At 41.0% G+C, this 17,997-nt stretch overlaps 1 protein-coding gene across 1 annotated transcript in view; it reads left to right on the forward strand.

The window, feature by feature from the left end:
* ctnnbl1 (catenin, beta like 1) overlaps positions 1 to 17,997 on the forward strand; it is a 107,681-nt gene that overhangs the window by 13,815 nt on the left and 75,869 nt on the right. Inside the window, exons 6-10 of the mRNA XM_061735080.1 lie at positions 1,105 to 1,198; positions 13,486 to 13,577; positions 14,100 to 14,172; positions 16,239 to 16,297; positions 16,608 to 16,756. Of these exons, the coding sequence (XP_061591064.1) occupies positions 1,105 to 1,198; positions 13,486 to 13,577; positions 14,100 to 14,172; positions 16,239 to 16,297; positions 16,608 to 16,756 (467 nt within the window). The remainder of the gene's footprint in view (positions 1 to 1,104; positions 1,199 to 13,485; positions 13,578 to 14,099; positions 14,173 to 16,238; positions 16,298 to 16,607; positions 16,757 to 17,997) is intronic.

Genomic DNA, 17,997 nt, shown 5'->3' on the forward strand with positions numbered 1-17,997 from the left:
GTTTTCACTGTCTGTCTTCTTTCATCTGTAATAGTACTTTTATCCTTCCTGCCGGCAACAACGCCCCCCCAAAACTTTGTTTGGTTATGATGAGCCTCCAATCTCGACTTGACTGATAACATTTGGTTCTTGTCAGACCTTCTTTCAATACATCCATGTTTCCTCAGCCATGACATTGACCTAATAGTGAGCCATCAGTCTGTCATGTCTGTTTTTTTTCTACATTTCTTTTGACTATTTCTTTGTGTCCCTTTTTTAAAAAGAAAAAAACGAGTTGCATAATGTTGCAAAATTTAGAGAGGTTCAGAATCAGAAAAGGGTTTATTGCCAAGTTTGTTAACACACACAAGGAATTTTTTGTGGTGATTGGTGCAATAAAATAAAAATATAAAAATATTTAAAAAAAGCTGACAGTCTTCCAACAATGGAATGATGTGAGATTTAAAAGGGAAGTTTTTTCTTTCTTCAGAATAACCATGAGCACCATTAACCATTCAGGGTTCATACGTTTTGAAAAAACCTGGAAAAGTCATGGAATTTGATCATTTTCAAGGCCTGGAAAAGTTTTGGAAACACGAGTTCACCCCAAAAGTTTTGGAAAAGTCATGGAATTTCTTTTTCTCACTTAATGATAAGATTTATTAATAACAGCCTATAAGGTAGATTTAAAATTGATCAATAAATATTTCATATTGAAAAGTGCTTATTCATTTTTCAGACCCTATTACCTCAGAAACATTTATGCCTCGTGAATTTCGTCAGTTATTTGTTCTTTAATGTGATGTGCAATATTAGATTACTATACTACATATACTACAACATATTGCTGGTATATCAATGTTAGTTTAAACAAATGTTTATTTTGTATAAAACCATAATTGTCATTAGATCTCCACTGTGGTGACTTTTGACATAGTTTTATTCCTATATTTCATTCATACATTGATGTTTTAGAGGTCATGTATAGTCATGGAAATTTGTTGGTTAAAATGTGTATGAACCCTGACCATTGCCAGTCATACGTCATATTACACACACGTTTATTATTTTTGGTCTTGTGTTGGTTTTAATGACCACCCTGACTGAAACCTGCCCTGTTTTCAGCTGGAGGGTCAGGTGGTCGCCCTGCTGGTGCAGAACATGGAGCGACTGGACGAACTGGTGAAGGAGGAGGCTGATGGCATCTATAACACACTGGGTAAGGAAATATATGACATAACTGAATGCGTTTCCTTATACAGTAATCACTCGTTTTTCACGTTGGTTACGTTCCAAAAAGAACCGGTGATAAGTGAAATCTGCGAAGTAGCAACCTTTTTTTTTTTTTTACAATTATTATACAAGGCTTCAAATTGCGGAGATCAGCACCGCCCACCGCGACCCGAGTTATTGGATTTGAATGGGAGAAAATGAAAAATGATTATGTAAAAAAATACAATAAGTACAGTAGGACAAATGGTGACTTGTGCGTATTTCACTGCTCTTCTGATGCTGCTGCTTCCTACGACGGAGTATTAGGGCCAAACTAAGAAAAAGGAAATTACGAAAATAAAGTCGTAAAATTACGAGAATAAAGTTGTAATGTTGCGAGAATAAAGTCGTAATATTACGAGAATAAAGTCGTAATATTATGAGAATGAAGTCGTAATATATTGAGAATAAAGTCGTAATATTACGACTTTATTCTTTATTAGAATAAAATCGTAATATTAAATATATTATAAATATATAAATATAACTTTACAAGATGCTCAATATTCAACATTTTAACACACCCTTCCTGTTAGTTCTCATAAATTACGACTTTATTCTCGCAATGTTACGACTTTATTCTCGTAATGTTACGACTTTATTCTATTACGACTTTATTCTCGCAACATTATGACTTTATTCTCGTAATTTTACGACTTTATTCTCATTATATTATGACTTTATTCTTGTAATTTCCATTTTTTTTTTTTTTTGACTTAGTTTGGCCCTAATACTCCGTCGTAGCAACCTGACTCGCTCTGTAGCGTCTTTTTCTTCTAAAACCTGCGGTGCAGGTGTGTTTTTTCCAGAGAAGAACATAGTTATGGGTCGTTGTTGTCGCTCTTTGTTCTTCTTATAAACCGACATGCCACCATCGATTATATCTGAGAACTGTAATGAACGATTCATCAAAGGCTCCCGTTCTTGAGCTGCTGCTGAAGCTCATTGGTCGTTCTCATCACTGTTGCTAAGCAACCAACGTTATTGACACAGGAAGTGAAGAAGCAGAGAGACTGTTTGACCAATCAGAATGCAGAACACGATGCAAATCTGTGAAGCAGCGAGACGTGAAAGGTGAACCGCGTTATAGCGAGGGATTACTGTATTGAATTTATGGAAAAGGAAACACGAAATGGTGTAATATTTTTTTCCCAGTATCTGTGGGTCAGCTCTGGGTGCTACAAGTTCCTGCCACAGACCAGAGACGTGCATGTTGGGTGTATTGATGAATGTAATTTGGCCAATGGTGTCGGGACTCAGTTGTCTGCCAGTTTTAGCCCTGTGATGAAGTGGTGAACTGTCGGTAATGAATCCCACCTCCGACCCAGTGTTAATTAGGCAGATTATGCCCCCCCCCCCCCCCCATCTCCATCCCTGCCTAACAAAGGATATTGAGCTAAATGGATATATACAAAGGGAGAAAAAAAAAGTCAAACACTAATATGCCGTTGGAACGCCTTCAGCTTTGATTACGGATTCATTCGCTGTGGTATCAGTCCGATAAGCTTCTGCAATGTCACTAGATTTATTTTTGTCCAGAGCTGCATTCATTTTTGTATTGAGATCTTGTATTGCTGATGGGAGAGTCTCGATATGAATGCTCTCTAGTAAATCTTTTTTCCGATCACCCTGACTGATAAGCGGTTTTCTTAAGGCTACACAGCTGTTTAGTCCCTTGAGTTGAGTCCCTTCTCATCGCGCATGTGGAAATATTCCTAGTTTCACTATAAAACATAGCCATGACTTCTACTGTTTCTTCCTTAGGATTTGATGTCACCAAACGTTCAAGTGACTGCTGATCACAATCATTTAAGGTGTCTGTTTTCTTCCTTGAAGATGATGGTTCCAGTATTGAATAATGCATTGGACTAGTGAAGCACTGAATGTTTGGTAACCGAAATTGTTCGGCCGAAAATAGCAAAAAAACACTTTCGGTGGTCGGTGGAATAAGTGGGGAAAAAACCGAACAATTAATAACGGCGTGTTTAGATGACGCAAAAGAAGTGGATAAAACAAAATAAAAAAAAAAGAAAATCAATTTCCCATATTAATACTTGTATGGGAGAGAGATTGATTTTCTTTTTCTTTATTTTGTTTGGCTTATGTTACAGTTTTTCAGCAGTCAGTTATAGGCCTAATGTAAGCTCAAAGATGGTCAAAAAAATGTATTTTGCTAATTTATTTATTTTAAGTCTTTTTATTTAAGTTAAGTTTTAAGTTAAGTTTGGAATACTTAAAAATGCGGGGAAATTAAAAAATGTTCAGTTGTTCATGTTCAATACCTTTTCAGTAACTTTCTACCTTGCAATTTTGTAAAATATTTTTTTCTTTGAAAAGCATGCCTAAAGCACATTTATTTGATTTATGCAATGGTGAAAAAATTGGCAAAATAAATGGAAAAACTGCGAAGAACCATGTTCGGTATATTATTCGGTATTCGGCCAAGTGTTTGTTATTATTTTCGGTTTCGGTTTCGGCCAGAAACTTTCATTTCGGTGCATCACTACGTTGGACAGACAGCTCTTAACCCAGTTGTAGCAGTTTAAAGAATCTCCTCAGATGTTTTCTTTGCTTGATGCATAGAATGCATGAATAGTTTGACCCCTCTGAAACAGATCAGCATCACTTGACATACGTGTTTGTTTAAGAAAAGTTGAAATGTTGAGAAAAAAGTCGAAATGTCGAGTAAAAAGTCGAAATGTCGAGATTAATGTTGAAGTACAATTTTGAGAAAAAAGTCAAAATGTCGAGAAAAAAGTCAATGTCCAGAAAAAAGTCGAATTGTCGAGAAAAAAGTCGAATTGTCGAATTGTCGAGAAAAAAGTCGAATTGTCGAGAAAAAAGTCGAATTGTCGAGAAAAAAGTCGAATTGTCGAGAAAAAAGTCGAATTGTCGAGAAAAAAGTCGAATTGGCGAGAAAGAAGTAGAAATGTCGAGAAAGAAGTCGAAATGTTGTGAAAGAAGTCGAAATGTCGAGTAAAGAGTTGAAATGTCGAGATTAATGTTGAAGTACAATTTCGAGAAAAAAGTCAATGTCGAGAAAAAAGTCGAAATGTCGAGAAAAAAGTCAAGATTTTGTGAAAGTAGAAATGTCGAGAAAAAAGTCCATATGCCGAGATTAAAAAGGAAAAGAAAAAGGAAGAAAAAAAGAGGAAGAAAAGAAAAAAAGAGAAAAATGGAAATAAATAAATTGTTTAAGAAATGAGAAGCTCCTCGCTGTATCAGTAAGGGTTTAATAACTTGTTTCCAGCTGAAACATAATCATCCCTGCAATAATTATCCAATGGATGGCTCCTATTTATTTGCTTAGTTAGATCCAGGTGGTAACTTTTCTTTTCTTTTTTTTTTGTTTTTGGATGGGCAATGTAGATTAATTGAGAAATGTGTCCTTTTTTAAATGGTTGTCATCTGTGTGTCATTACAGTATCTATAAATGACCACATGCAGCAGCTTCATCTCCTGATCTGATCTGCTGCGTTTGCTGATATTATTTCTTAAGCTTGTCTGATATTATTAAGCTTGTCTGATAACTTATGTAAGTTAATCCAGTGAGACCTCATATAATATGTTTTCATAGTGTTTTCAGGCTTTTACAATCCTGCATTTTGAGTTGTTTTAGGCAATATTTTTCATTAAATGTAACTGCGTCTTAACACATGGCGAGCAACCATGTGTGTTAATACACACATGGTTGCTCGCCGCATGCGTTGTGCAGGATGTGCAAAGTGTTTGGCAGGTGAGAACAAATGTTGTGAAGTAAGAATACTTTCAGCAGCAGAAATGTCTTTAAGCTTTTGTCTTTTCTAGGCATCATGTTCCCCTTATTGATTTAGTATAGGTTTTATGCCAGATGCCTTTCCTGACACAACCCGTCCTGGTTTATCTGGGATTGGAACTGGCACCGGGAGTGGCCGGGCCAACACGAGGTTCAGTGCCCTGCGAAGGGATGGGAGGATCGATCCAGCAAAGCTTTTCAAGCTGAAGAGAAATCCAAATCAAATCGATGTTTGTTGTGACCACCCTGTATCTTCAGGGTAGCACAGGGGCCGGCAACCCAAAATGTTGAAAGAGCCGGATTGGAACAAAAACACAAAAAACAAATATGTCTGGAGCTGCAAAAAATGAAAAGTCTTGTATAAGCCTTAGAATGAAGACAACACATGCTGCATGTTTCTATATTAGTTATAACTTGGGGAAGATTTTTTTTTTTCATTATGCACTTTGAGAAAAAAGTCGAAATGTCGAGAAAAAAGTCGAAATGCCAAGATTAATGTTGAAGTACAATCTTGAGAAAAAAGTCGAAATGTCGAGAAAATAGTCAAAATTTTGAGAAAAAAGTCGAAATGTCGGGATTAATAATGAAGTACAATCTCGAGAAAGAAGTCGAAATGTTGAGAGAAAAGAGGAATGTCGAGAAAATAGTCGAAATGTCGAGGAAATAGTCAAAATTTCGTGAAAAATGTCAATTTCGAGAAAAAAGTCAAAATGTCGAGAAAAAAGTCAAAATGTTGAGATTAATGTTGAAGTACAATTTCGAGAAAAATTTCAAGAAAAAAGTCGAGGAAATAGTCAAAATTTTGTGAAAAAAGTCGAAATGTCGATTAAAAAGGAAAAGGAAATAGGAAGGGAAAAAAGAAGAAAAAAAGAAAAAAAAAAAACGAAAAAAGAAGAAAAAAAGGAGAAAAAAAAGAAGAAAAGAAAAAAAAAGGAGAAAAAAAAAAGGAAAATGAGTCAAACATTTTTGAAAAAGCTCCATGGATCCACTAGGGCGGCACTAAAGAGCCGCATGCGGCTCTAGAGCCGCGGGTTGCCGACCCCTGTTGGCTCTAGCATAAAGTTAGGCTCAACAGTTTTTGAAAGAACCGAGCTGTTTCCACGCTCGGCTCCTGCAGCTACGGTCCTAAATGTTGCTCGTTTCTTTGTGCATCTTTAAAAGAGCCTGACCTGCACACGTTGACACTCCCGTCCGTCCGCTCTGGCGTCGGTGCCAGGGACAGATGGGAGAGATGTCACTGGTGCAGCATCACAGACTGGTGTTGGGTTGCCGTGCTCAGTGTTGTCACGTTGTTTGACCTGTGACGTGGAGCTGCTGTGCACAAACTCATCTCAGGAGGAGAGCTTGGCTGTTTCCCACCCAGGTTTTCTCATGCACACCGGTTTGTTTCAGTTAGTGCTTCAACGCACATGTGAGACTGATGATCATTAGCATTTGTTTGGTCAGTCACACACCTGACTATCATCCTGCAACGTTTCTGACGTTGTATCGTATACCCAGAAGAACTGAACTCATTTATTTGTTTATTAATTATATGGATCTTTCTCTTTTCACACTTTGCTATGAATAAACTGATAAAACGTAAGCAGTAATATTTTATTTTCTTTAAGAGCAGTCTTACTTTGCAGCATTTTTCACACCTGCCTAAGTTTTTTCGCTCATTACTCCGTTTCCTCCTCTTTCACTGCCAATATTGAGAGAAAAAAATGTGCAGGCAGGCTTATGCATGTGTGGGCACGTACTTTTTACTGATACAGTGTCCAAACTTGTGAGAGGTGGAGTACACTTCTGACATTTATCTGACTCTGCATTCAACAAACACAACTATGAAGGTATAAGCTTCATGGTATGGAAGGCACTTCAACTGTACTTCAACTGCTGCAAAGCTTTTGTGCATGAATTTAAATTCAAAGCATGAGGGAGAGAGATCTGGGAGAAATCTGGGACATTCGGTGCACAGGCAGGTGCTGCAGAGATTCCGGTTCTATACCGCACTTTGGATAAAAATAGCAGCTCAGTTGAATATTCTGAGTGGGAACATTTGATAAATCTGGGCTTGTTTAATTCAGAAACATGATGAGCCCCTCCTGAGGGAGCAATGGCTGTAAGGAGCGCATAAGCCCGAGTTCTGGACAGTGCAGTGACAGGGAGTCCTTGTGGATTTCAGTTTGACATCATACAGAGGGCATTAACTTTATTTGTGTTGTTGCAGCTTTATCATTGTCTTTCTTTACTCTCAGCAACAGAAAAAGTTGTCAACAGCTGCTTTAAAAGTTTTTTTCAGAAAGTCTTGCTTGTGTTTGTTCTCTCAGATGTAAGTCGCTTTGGATAAAAGCATCTGCTCAATGACAGTAGTAATAGTATTAGTCTTGAGGTACCTTTGCTTTATTAGGGCCTGAGCACTTACAGTCCGAAGGCCCTATTGTATCTGTAGGAATTTTCCTTGTTTTTTTTTCCTTCTTCCGACGAAATGAGGGCCTTTTTGCCCCCCTAAACGAGCCCCAAAAGTCACCAAATTTTGCACCAAGTCAGGCCTGGCGAAAATGTTTATATTTAATGGTTTGCATTAATGGGCGTGGCCTAATGGCTCAACAGCGCCCCCTAGAAAACTTTGTGCCTCAAGCCCCACAATACGGTTTGACGTACATGCACGAAAATCGGTACACACCTGTATCAGTACACAACTTAAAGAAAAGTCTCTGGCCGCCATGGCCGAAACCAAACAGGAAGTCAGCCATTTTGAATTAATCGTGTAATTTTGGCGAAATTTATGCCATTTCTTAAGCCGCTTCGCCCGAACCGCAACGTGCACCCAGGTGTGTTATACATCAAAATGTGCGTCTCCATCCTGCGACGACGCGCATTACTTTTCTCAGTCAAAAGCGTTACCGTGGCGACGATAGACGCCAAAAAGCACGCCCACCCTTCATCTAATTGGTCCATACAGATAAAACTTTGTGCCTCAAGCCCCACAATACGGTTTGACGTACATGCACGAAAATCGGTACACACCTGTATCATGTCACAACTTAAAGAAAAGTCTCTTGGTGCCATGGCCGAAACTGAACAGGAAGTCGTCCATTTTGAATTAATCGTGTAATTTTGCCGCAATTTATGCCGTACTACCGTACTTGGTAGTATGTGGAAGTGGGAAATGTCAAACATTAAAGTGTGGCTGTTGAACTGTACAGTCTGGCATAGTTTATTGCTTTTATACTGCGATTGGTGCCAAGTACGATTTAAAACAGCTTTTTAAACAGAAATATGTCACTAATATCAGTTTTTTCCACTGCCAAACACGTGAATATATTGTATATACAGTGTTGAATCATACTTCTACTGATAACTTCTGCATCCTACGTTTCCTGAAGGCAACATGACTGAGGAACGTCCCCCGCCTTCTCTGTTATGCTGTCACTCATGATGCCACGCACCTCTCAGTTGATGCCACGCCCCCCACGCCAGATCAGGGCCAAAAGTCTGAAACTGAAAAAAAAAGATCTGAAACTGAAAAAAATTTTTTTTGAAACTGTAAAAAAATAAGTTCATGATCAAAACTTGAATTTTCAGGTTCAAATTTTATTTTCAAATTAGCAAAACGTTTGGCCTTGATTTGGCTCCATAGAGTATAGCTAAATGCAAAAAAGATTCATTCATTTGATAGCCCTAAATGTGCAAGGCAGTTAGAAGAGTCTTGGTTTCTGCTGCTCGGCTCTTTCAGCGTTGAATGAGTCTGCTGAGGTGATTTCTGTTTCTTTGTTGCCAGATCCAGGCTGAGTGTCGGGAGGGCTGTTTAGGTGCGTGTGTTTGGCACTATCTATATGGCTGGTATCATGGGAGCGGCACTTCTGCATCCTCTGATCAATCATTATGCACTTCGAGGAAAGAAGTCGAAATGACGATATAAAAGTCGAAATGTCAAGATTAATGTTACAAAGTACAATCTTGAGAAAAAAGTCAATGTTGAGGAAAAAAAGTCAAAATTTTGAGAAAAAAGTTGAAATGTTGAGAAAAAAGTCAAGATTTCGAGAAAAAAGTCGAAATGTCAAGATTAATGTTACAAAGTACAATCTTGAGAAAAAAGTCGAAATGTTGAGAAAAAAGTCAAAATTTCGAGAAAAAAGTCGAAATGTCGAGATTAAAAAGTAAAGGAAAATGAAAAAAAAAATAGAAAAAAAGAAGAAAAGAAAGAAAAAGGAGAATAAAAGGAAAAAAAAGAAGAAAAAAAGGTCAAACATTTTTGAAAAAGCTCCAGGAGCCACTAGGGCGGCGCTAAAGAGCTGCATGCGGTTGCCGACCCCTGCTCTAGAACATGTGTGTGTTTTTGATTTTTAATCACAGATGGGGTTAATTGAAGAATAAACAGAGAGAGATTTTTCTAATGAAGCACAACAAAGAGCCTTTTATGGGGTCGACTTACTTAAACTTCAGATTTTTCTTAAATTAGTTCACGGAGTATAGCTAAATTCAAAAAAGATGCAAAAAAGATTCATTCATTTGATAGCCCTAAATGTGCAAGGCAGTTAGAAGAGTCTTGGTTTTTGCCGCTCAGCTCTTTCAGCGTTGAATGAGTCTGCTGAGGTGATTTCTGTTTCTTTGTTGCCAGATCCAGGCTGAGTGTCGGGAGGGCTGTTTAGGTGCGTGTGTTTGGCACTATCTATATGGCTGGTATCATGGGAGCGGCACTTCTGCATCCTCTGATCAAGCGTGTGTGCGTGTGTGTGTTGTGTCTGAGACAGACGGAGTTATCAAGGGAGCTCTCCAGGCTTGAATAAGCCTTTTGTCTGTGTTGGCTGCTTCAGTTCTGGGCCTGCCGTCCTCCAGGACGCTGTCTGTCTGCTCTGTTTGAAACACTGATAAAGGGCCTTCGTCTTCCTCCCTCCGCACCTTCCCACTCCATCCCAGCCTCACTTCTGTTTCTCCTCCATCGTTTCTCTGTCATCTATAGTCTTCTTTCTCCAGATGTTCCTTTTTTGTCACATTTAGTTTCTCTTCTATCGCGACAGCCTCTCCTCCTTTCATGATCTCACTCACTCATATCTGAGGTTTCTAATTTACTCGCTTTTTCACATCCTTCATCTTTTTGTCTTCACTTTGCTTGTCCCTCCTCTCGGCTTTTCTTTTCCTCGTGTTTGTCTGAGTTCTCTCTCCTCCCCCGTTTCATGACCATCTTCCAATTTGTCTGTGCTCTTCCGCTTTCATCTGCTCTGATAGAGAGATCAAGTGGCAGAAATGGTGTTCTAATGACAAGATTAGAAGAAGCTGGGACAGAAATGAGACAAGCCCTCTGTGCAAAGATTACTGTCACATCTCCTCGTTAGAAGTTCATTTGGACTGATGAAGTGTTTTGATACTGGCATTTGAATAAAGAGAACTCGACCAAAGCGGCCTCGTGTGATAAGACAAGACACACAAACATACAATAAACATCCACCAGCTTTCAGTAACTGTCTTTATCCTTTCCATAAGAGGCTGCAGCCCAATCACAGCTCACACTGGCCAAACTGGGGAGGAGATTATGTGCCAATCCCAATACACCCCCTACTTTCTACCACTACCCCTAAAATTCAAGCCACAAATTTTAGGGCTCTGGAAATCTTCCCTGGGCCCTTTCCCAATACTCCCACTACCCCTACTTTTCAGCACCACCCCTAAATTTTGCTTGCTACGTCACTGCGTGGTTTACGTTCGGGTACGTAAGCGACTGTGTAGTTACGTTTGCACAAACGTCACACCATGTCAGGAAGCCCAGAGATAAAAGCTGTTTTAATTTCAGCTGTAGCGCTGTTAATATGCCACTTCATTAAGTTTTAATATTTTTTCAGGCGTAAAAGTAAACGTTAAGATCCCCAACCTGAGCTCAGTTTATCCAAATAACGCCTGTTAAGAAATTTGCTCCGATGTTTTCGGGATGAGAAGAGCCGCCGGCTCGGAAGCTGATTTATGGTTCCGCGTTAAATCGACGCAGAGCCTACGGCGCGCGTCGCCGTGTAACCTACGCCGTAGGCTCTCCGTTGGTGTAACGCGGGACCATAAATCAGCCTTTATTCTGGCGTGATCTTTGCAACAACGGGCAAACGAGTGATTATGTACATTCACTGAGTGAATATTATGAAAGTAAAATATATATTTCTCGCTAGAAATGTAATGAAAACGCATTTTTATGCAGAAACTAGCTCAAAATATTGATTTTATTCACAAAAAAATAAGAAATGTCCGCCATGTTTTTTTTTTCTTTATTAATTCCGCAAATGACGGCGTAAAGCATTCTGGGAAAATTTTCTAGCCCTCGTACAGCTAGTGTGCATCTGAAAACCCTTGCTCCGTAGGGATAGATTGATACGCACTAGCCCTCATTTTCCCCACTCCCCCTACATGCAAAGAGGAATTGGGACACCACTGCCCTCACGGGAACGCGCAAAATTTATGGGTAGGGATGAAAAGTAGGGGTAGTGGGAGGTTGGCACTGGACCTTTGTTGTCCTTGAAGCAGAAGGGGTCTGGCACGTGAAATTGCTTGGGATTGTTCCGAGCTGGTGGCTCTCGGCAGGACGCTGAGCCCCACGTTTGCCCCGTTCACTCATAGTAGGGTCTCAAGTTTTGATTCACCAAATCAAAACACAGAACATAATGTATTGTAACGTCGCTTGTAGTGGGAAAAGTTGAAAGGGCAAAAGGTATCCTAATTTCTGCGTCCACATCTCAGAAAACGCTGAAACCTGAAAACTGTATAATTATATACCTCACCCTTTAGATCATGTGTGTGTTTTTGTTTTTTAATCACAGATGGGGTTAATTAAAGAATAAACAGAGAGATTTTTCTAATGAAGCACAACAAAGAGGCTTTCATGGGGTCGACTTACTTAAACTTCAGATTTTTCTTAAATTAGTTCACAGACCTACATTTAAAAAAAAAAAGAAAATTGTAAATAAATTGAAGCCATTCTTATTAGGGCCCGAGCACGAAGCACGTGCGAAGGCCCTATTGTATCTGTAACATTTTTATATATTTTTTTCTCGTTTTTCTTCTCACGAAATGAGGGCCTTTTTGCCCCCCTAAACGTGCCTCAAAAGTCACCAAATTTTGCACGCAAGCCAGGCCTGGCGAAAAATGTGCTATTTAATGGTTTGCATTAATGGGCGTGGCCTAATGGCTCAACAGCGCCCCCTAGAAAACTTTGTGCCTCAAGCCCCACAATACGGTTTGACCTACATGCACGAAAATCGGTACACACATGTATCATGTCACAACTTAAAGAAAAGTCTCTTAGCGCCATGGCCGAAACCCAACAGGAAGTCGGCCATTTTGAAATAATCGTGTAATTTTGGCGCAATTTATGCTATTTCTTCAGACGCTTCTTCGCCCAAACCGTAACGCGCACCCAGGTGTGTTATACACCAAAATGTGCGTCTCCATCCTGCGACGATGCACATTACTTTTCTCAGTCAAAAGCGTTACCGTGGCGACGATAGACGCCAAAAAGCGCGCCCCCCCCCCTTCATCTGGTTGGTCCATATCTGATAGTTCCTACTTTCTGCCATAACTTTTGAATGGTTTGATATAGAGAGTCGTGGGTGGTTTCATCCACTAACTGTCCAGGCCTGAAGAATCTACATGAAGTCATACAAGCTTCCACTGCAGCCTGAACGTGCACAAGGGTGCAAGGGCCTGTTCATCGCTGCTTGCAGCTTTAATTTTCTTTAAAACAGCTTTTCTCCAATCAGTGGCACAATGGGATGATGTTTCACATTTACCCACATTTTCACATTTATCACCGTGCTCCTGTGTGTGGCGGCGCCGGCGTACCGTGAACACTTTGTCCACCTTCTTTAAATAAATCATAACTCTTATATCAGGTGATTTATGATTCTGGCCTGAACCAGTGATGTACGTCTGCTGCAGACGGGCACCCTCATACTTTTGGTCATTATCAATGCGTTTGGTTGTTTCATGTCTTTTATTTAAATGTTGTTTTTATCATTAAAACATTTTTTCAAATGTATTTTTATTGGAGTGCAAACAATAAATATGATTATATCCGGTATTATGGGGTTAACCCTTGTGCTTTCTTCGGGTCAAGGAGGGAGGAAGGAAGGAAGGAAGGAAGGAAGGAAGGAAGGAAGGAAGGGAGAAAAGGAGGGAAGGAAGGAAGGAAGGGAGAAAAGAAGGAAGGGAAAAAAGAAGGAAGGAAGGAAGGGAGAAAAGAAGGAAGGAAGGAATGGAGAAAACAAGGAAAGAATGTACGAGGGGAAAAAAGAAGGAAAGAAAGGAGTAAAGAAGGAAGGAGAGAGCAGGAGGAAAGAAGGATAGGATAATTAGGTACAGTAATTTTGACCCAAAGACAGTAAAAGGGCTCAGGGGATAATAAAGTATATTCTGTTTTCTTCTCAACCACGGATCATCAGCCTGATGGTTTTTATGGCTGATTTTAGAGTTTTGACATTGTTTCTGTTGTGCAGCCATCGTGGAGAACATGGCAGAGTTCCGGCCCGGCATGTGCACCGAAGCCGCGCAGCAGGGACTCGTGCAGTGGCTGCTCAAGAGAATCAAGGTAGGAGCTCCAGGTCCACTCATCACGTTCCTGCACATTTGATATTCACACGGCCTGTCGTTATTAGAATCACTGACATCTGGAACTGATGTGTAGGCCTACGTTTGCAGAGAAAGTCCAAGATCAAGCTCAAACGCTCAACTTTGTCAATATTTGAGTCTCATATTTAATACAAGGAGAATATTTTTGGCTCTGATCAAAAGCCTCGAACCTGTAATTGACCATCACAAACAGTTATTTCTTGTAGAAACGCTTCATTAAAATATGCATCTCCCACCTATTATTTCTGTTTTCACACTGCTGGTTTGTTGTGAATAAAATAAATGAAGCTATAAATATGTTTAGTTATTCCGCGCGCCCGTTATTTACACTGCATGAGGCAGAATCCGAATGAAGCAGGTCTCTGCTTGAGGTTTCTAAATGCAGATTTTTATGTGGAATACATGGTGCTTTTCCAATTCTCTGGAGAGCAGAGTTTCTCAGGATGAGTGGTAATTAGAGTTCGGTCTCTTCCCCTCTCAGGCAAAGATGCCGTTTGATGCTAACAAGCTGTACTGCAGTGAAATCTTGGCCATCTTGCTGCAAAATAACGACAGTAAGTGTGCCTCACTAAACGCTCCACGGCTTCAGAATTATATTACTTTATCTTTGACTCCCTGTTTTCTGTTTTCATCCTTTCCTTTTCTTAAATTTTTGCACATCTAGTCTCTGTTACCTTTCCTTCCATGTCACTTTTTTCCTTTTTTTTTTCCCATTTTCATTTTCTTTGTCTGCCTTTTTCTCTCATTTTCCTGCAGTATGTTTTGATTTCGTGTTACCTTTGATGTTCCTGCGAACCCGGCAAAGCTTCAGATAGCCACGGGACTATCGGGTCCTCGGACAGGTTCTCATTAACGCTACCAGTCACGTTGATATGCAGTTGGAGTAGAGTCTCGTTTTTACACTCCTTCCCTTATTTCTCACCCGCGCTGTCTCTATTCATAAACGATACCGAGGAGTCTACAGGTAGAAAATATTATTCTCCAAGAAACAAGTGGAACCTGTCATAAATAATGTAGGTTATTTAATATTCAATTCAATTTTATTTATATAGCGTCTAATACAACAACAGTTGTCTCTAGACGCTTTCCAGAGACCCAGAATATGAACCCCCGAGCAATTATTACATAAACAATGGCAGGTAAAAACTAGTGGGGGAAAACCTTAAGCCAAACAGTGGCAAGAAAAAGTGCCCTTTAGGAGGGAAGAAACCTTGAGCAGGACCAGGCTCATAAGGGGGGACCCTCCTGCCGAGGGCCAGACTGGGGGGTCGGGGACGTCAGCAGCACACAGCAGGCAGGTGGAAGCAGCAACGGGATGACCGGGGGTGGGGACAGCAGGCAGGTGAAAGCAGCAACAGGATGACCGGGGGTGGGGACCGCAGGCCAGCATGCAGCTCCCGAAGCTCCGGCCCAATCATCAAGTCCCAGGTTGGGGTGCAGGGTCGGGGAAAGGTTGAGAAGGGGCAGGGCCAGGGAGAGGAGTCTTGAGGGACGAACCTTCTCCCCCACCCAAAAGGGGCCGTTACCCTGCCCCTCTCACTCCCACGCTGCAGGATCCGGTGTTTTACATTCAGAGATGCTCTTCGCCACCGGCAGAGGATGCTGCACCATGTACCAAAGAGAAAAAAGAGAAGAGAAGGGGGGGCCAGCACAAGAAACTACAGGAGCGACTCTGACACACTAGAGTTTACACTACCTAGAGATTTACCAACACCAGCTAGAGGTTTACTAAACACTAACTATAGGCTTTACTGAACAGAAAGGTTTTAAGTTTAGTTTTAAAGGTGGAGGTGGTGTCAGCCTCCTTAACCCAGATTGGAAGTTGGTTCCAAAGTAATGGTGCCTGATAGCAGAACGCCCGCCCTCCAAATCTACATTTAGATACTCTAGGAACTACGAGTAAACCTGCACCCTGAGAACGGAGAGCTCTGCCAGGAACATAAGGCACTATCAGGTCTTGCAAATAATGCGGAGCTAAGCCATTTTGGGCTTTATACGCAAGTAATAAAATTTTAAATTGGATTCTATATTTTACGGGTAACCAATGGAGCAACGCCTGCTCTCTCCTGTCTCTCCTCGGTCTCTCCTGCTGATTCCTGTCAGTACTCGTGCTGCTGCATTTTGGATCAGCTGGAGCCTATTCAGCAAATTACTTGGACATCCTGCTAACAACACATTACAGTAATCTAGTCTAGAAGATACAAACGCATGAACTAGTTTTTACTAGTTTTAATATTGTCAGTGGGCTGGTGTTAGAATGCCTGTATTAACTCCTTAGAGTGCTATTTTCAATATAAGATGTAAAAATCAGCAGAAATATGTCGTAGTGAGGTCCACAAGACTCGAGCAGAGGATGTATATGTTTTTATTGGCCTCATGTTTCCTCACTGACCCCTCTGGAGGTTTGTCACTGCAGATTTGCGTTATGATCATCATCACATGCCTTTTAACGTACCATTATTTATCATGTTAGGCAATTTTTTTTACTGCTTTCTCTCCTCCCTGGTCCCTAAATGTCTTCTTTTGTTTTTGCATAGAACCCTCTCGGTGTATTCTCATTTTTACCCTATTCCTCCATTATCTCCTGCATTTCTTCATCTCTTCACTTCTCTGTTTCCAGGTACCAGAGAACTGCTGGGGGAGATGGACGGCATAGACGTGTTACTGCAGCAGCTATCCGTAAGATTTACATTCTATGCCCATTTCATTTCACCCAGCCAATAAGTTCCCACCTACTGGTGGATATTTCCCTTTTATTATGATGTTTTTATCAATTCCAGCTAAAATGAGTCATCCCCATAACATTTGATAGCTAATGAAGTTTTTATTGACTCAAATTCCTATTTCTGTACTGTTTTCTCCCCCGTCTCTCTTAGATAAGTGATAATGTTTGCACATATACTTAAATTATTCTAATCAAACCTTCACAGAAAGGAAAAAAAAATGCATCAGCTCGCTCTTTCTGAGTTCTTTCTTCACTTTCTCTCAGGTTTTCAAACGTCACAACCCAAACACGGCGGAAGAGCAGGAGATGATGGAGAACCTGTTTGACGCTCTGTGCTCCTGCCTCATGCTGGCGTCCAACAGGGACCGCTTCCTGAAGGGAGAAGGACTCCAGCTGATGAACCTCATGCTCCGGTGAGGCCTCAGTCTTTTTTAAATTGTTTGATTCAGCCCCATCTCAAACTGCACGACTAGATCGCTGAGTTCAAAAGTTCACAGCCCACGATTTATGGTCTCACACTGTACGACCCGATGATCTGATGCTCCGTCTGCTCACACTATACGATCATAATCCTCACGTCGGACTTCTGTTACTGGAACTGCAACGTCAAAAATAAGTGGAAGCGGAGGAACCCCGAAGTGGGAGATGATGCTCAGCAAAAACAAACACGCTGCCTTAAACCTGAATTTGAAAACCTTTTGGTTTTCTTTATCCTTTGATGGCTGTAATTGGGTAACATACTGCGTCACGCATCGCGTCACTTCCTGGTGTTTGCGGTCTGTTGTCGTTGCGCGGCATTTGCAGGCTCTTATCTCTCCCGACTTTTTTGTCTAAACTTAGATTGTTTTTATGGTAAAATAGTACTATATCTGGTAAATTTCTGTCTTTATTTCAACTCTCGCACATTTTTCTCTTCCACAACTTTCATTGTCACCAATCACCGATACATTTTCTGTCTGTTAAGGCTGAATTAAGGTTCTGCGTCAAACCAACGCAGAGCACACGCCGTCACCGTGACGCCGTCATGAACCCTTCGGACTTCTCCGTCACTCCATTTCTCTGCGGTGCAGTACCCCCCGCGACCGCTAGTTAGCGATCTTTTTAGAATGGTTTATCCAACTTTTTCCGGTCACAGTGAATCAAAGAAATAAGGACAGCTATTGTGCAAAAAAACAAAACAAAAGAAATCACACATAAACGAAGAAAAGAGCGCTGAAAGTTGACTGCTTCAAACCGGAAACCGTAAATGCGTTGCTTCCAAGCGAACCAATCACAGCCCTCTCCGTCTGCGTGTGGTCTGCGTCGCCTCGACGCGTAGTTACAATTTTCGGGAGGTGCACGTCAGTGACGGCGCAGGTGACGGCGTGTCGTCTGCGTCGACGCGGACCACACGCCGCAGGCACGGCGTCGTTTTGACGCAGAACCATAACTCTAGCTTTAGCCTCTGTTAGCCTCTTAGCATGGCCTCCCCTTCTCCCACCGTTTCACCTCTTTGCTGCTCAGTGTGTGAAATGTTTAGCTATTCCTCTGCCTCCTTTAGCGAAGACGGTAAGTGCTTAAAGTGTAGTTTATTTGCAGGACTGGAGGCGAGGCTCAGTCAGTTAGAGGTCCGGTTCCGCCAATTTGACCATAGTCCCGTAGACTCGTCAGCTAG

This window comes from Cololabis saira, chromosome 12 (assembly GCF_033807715.1).
Source record: "Cololabis saira isolate AMF1-May2022 chromosome 12, fColSai1.1, whole genome shotgun sequence".
In the NCBI taxonomy this organism is placed as follows: domain Eukaryota; kingdom Metazoa; phylum Chordata; class Actinopteri; order Beloniformes; family Belonidae; genus Cololabis; species Cololabis saira.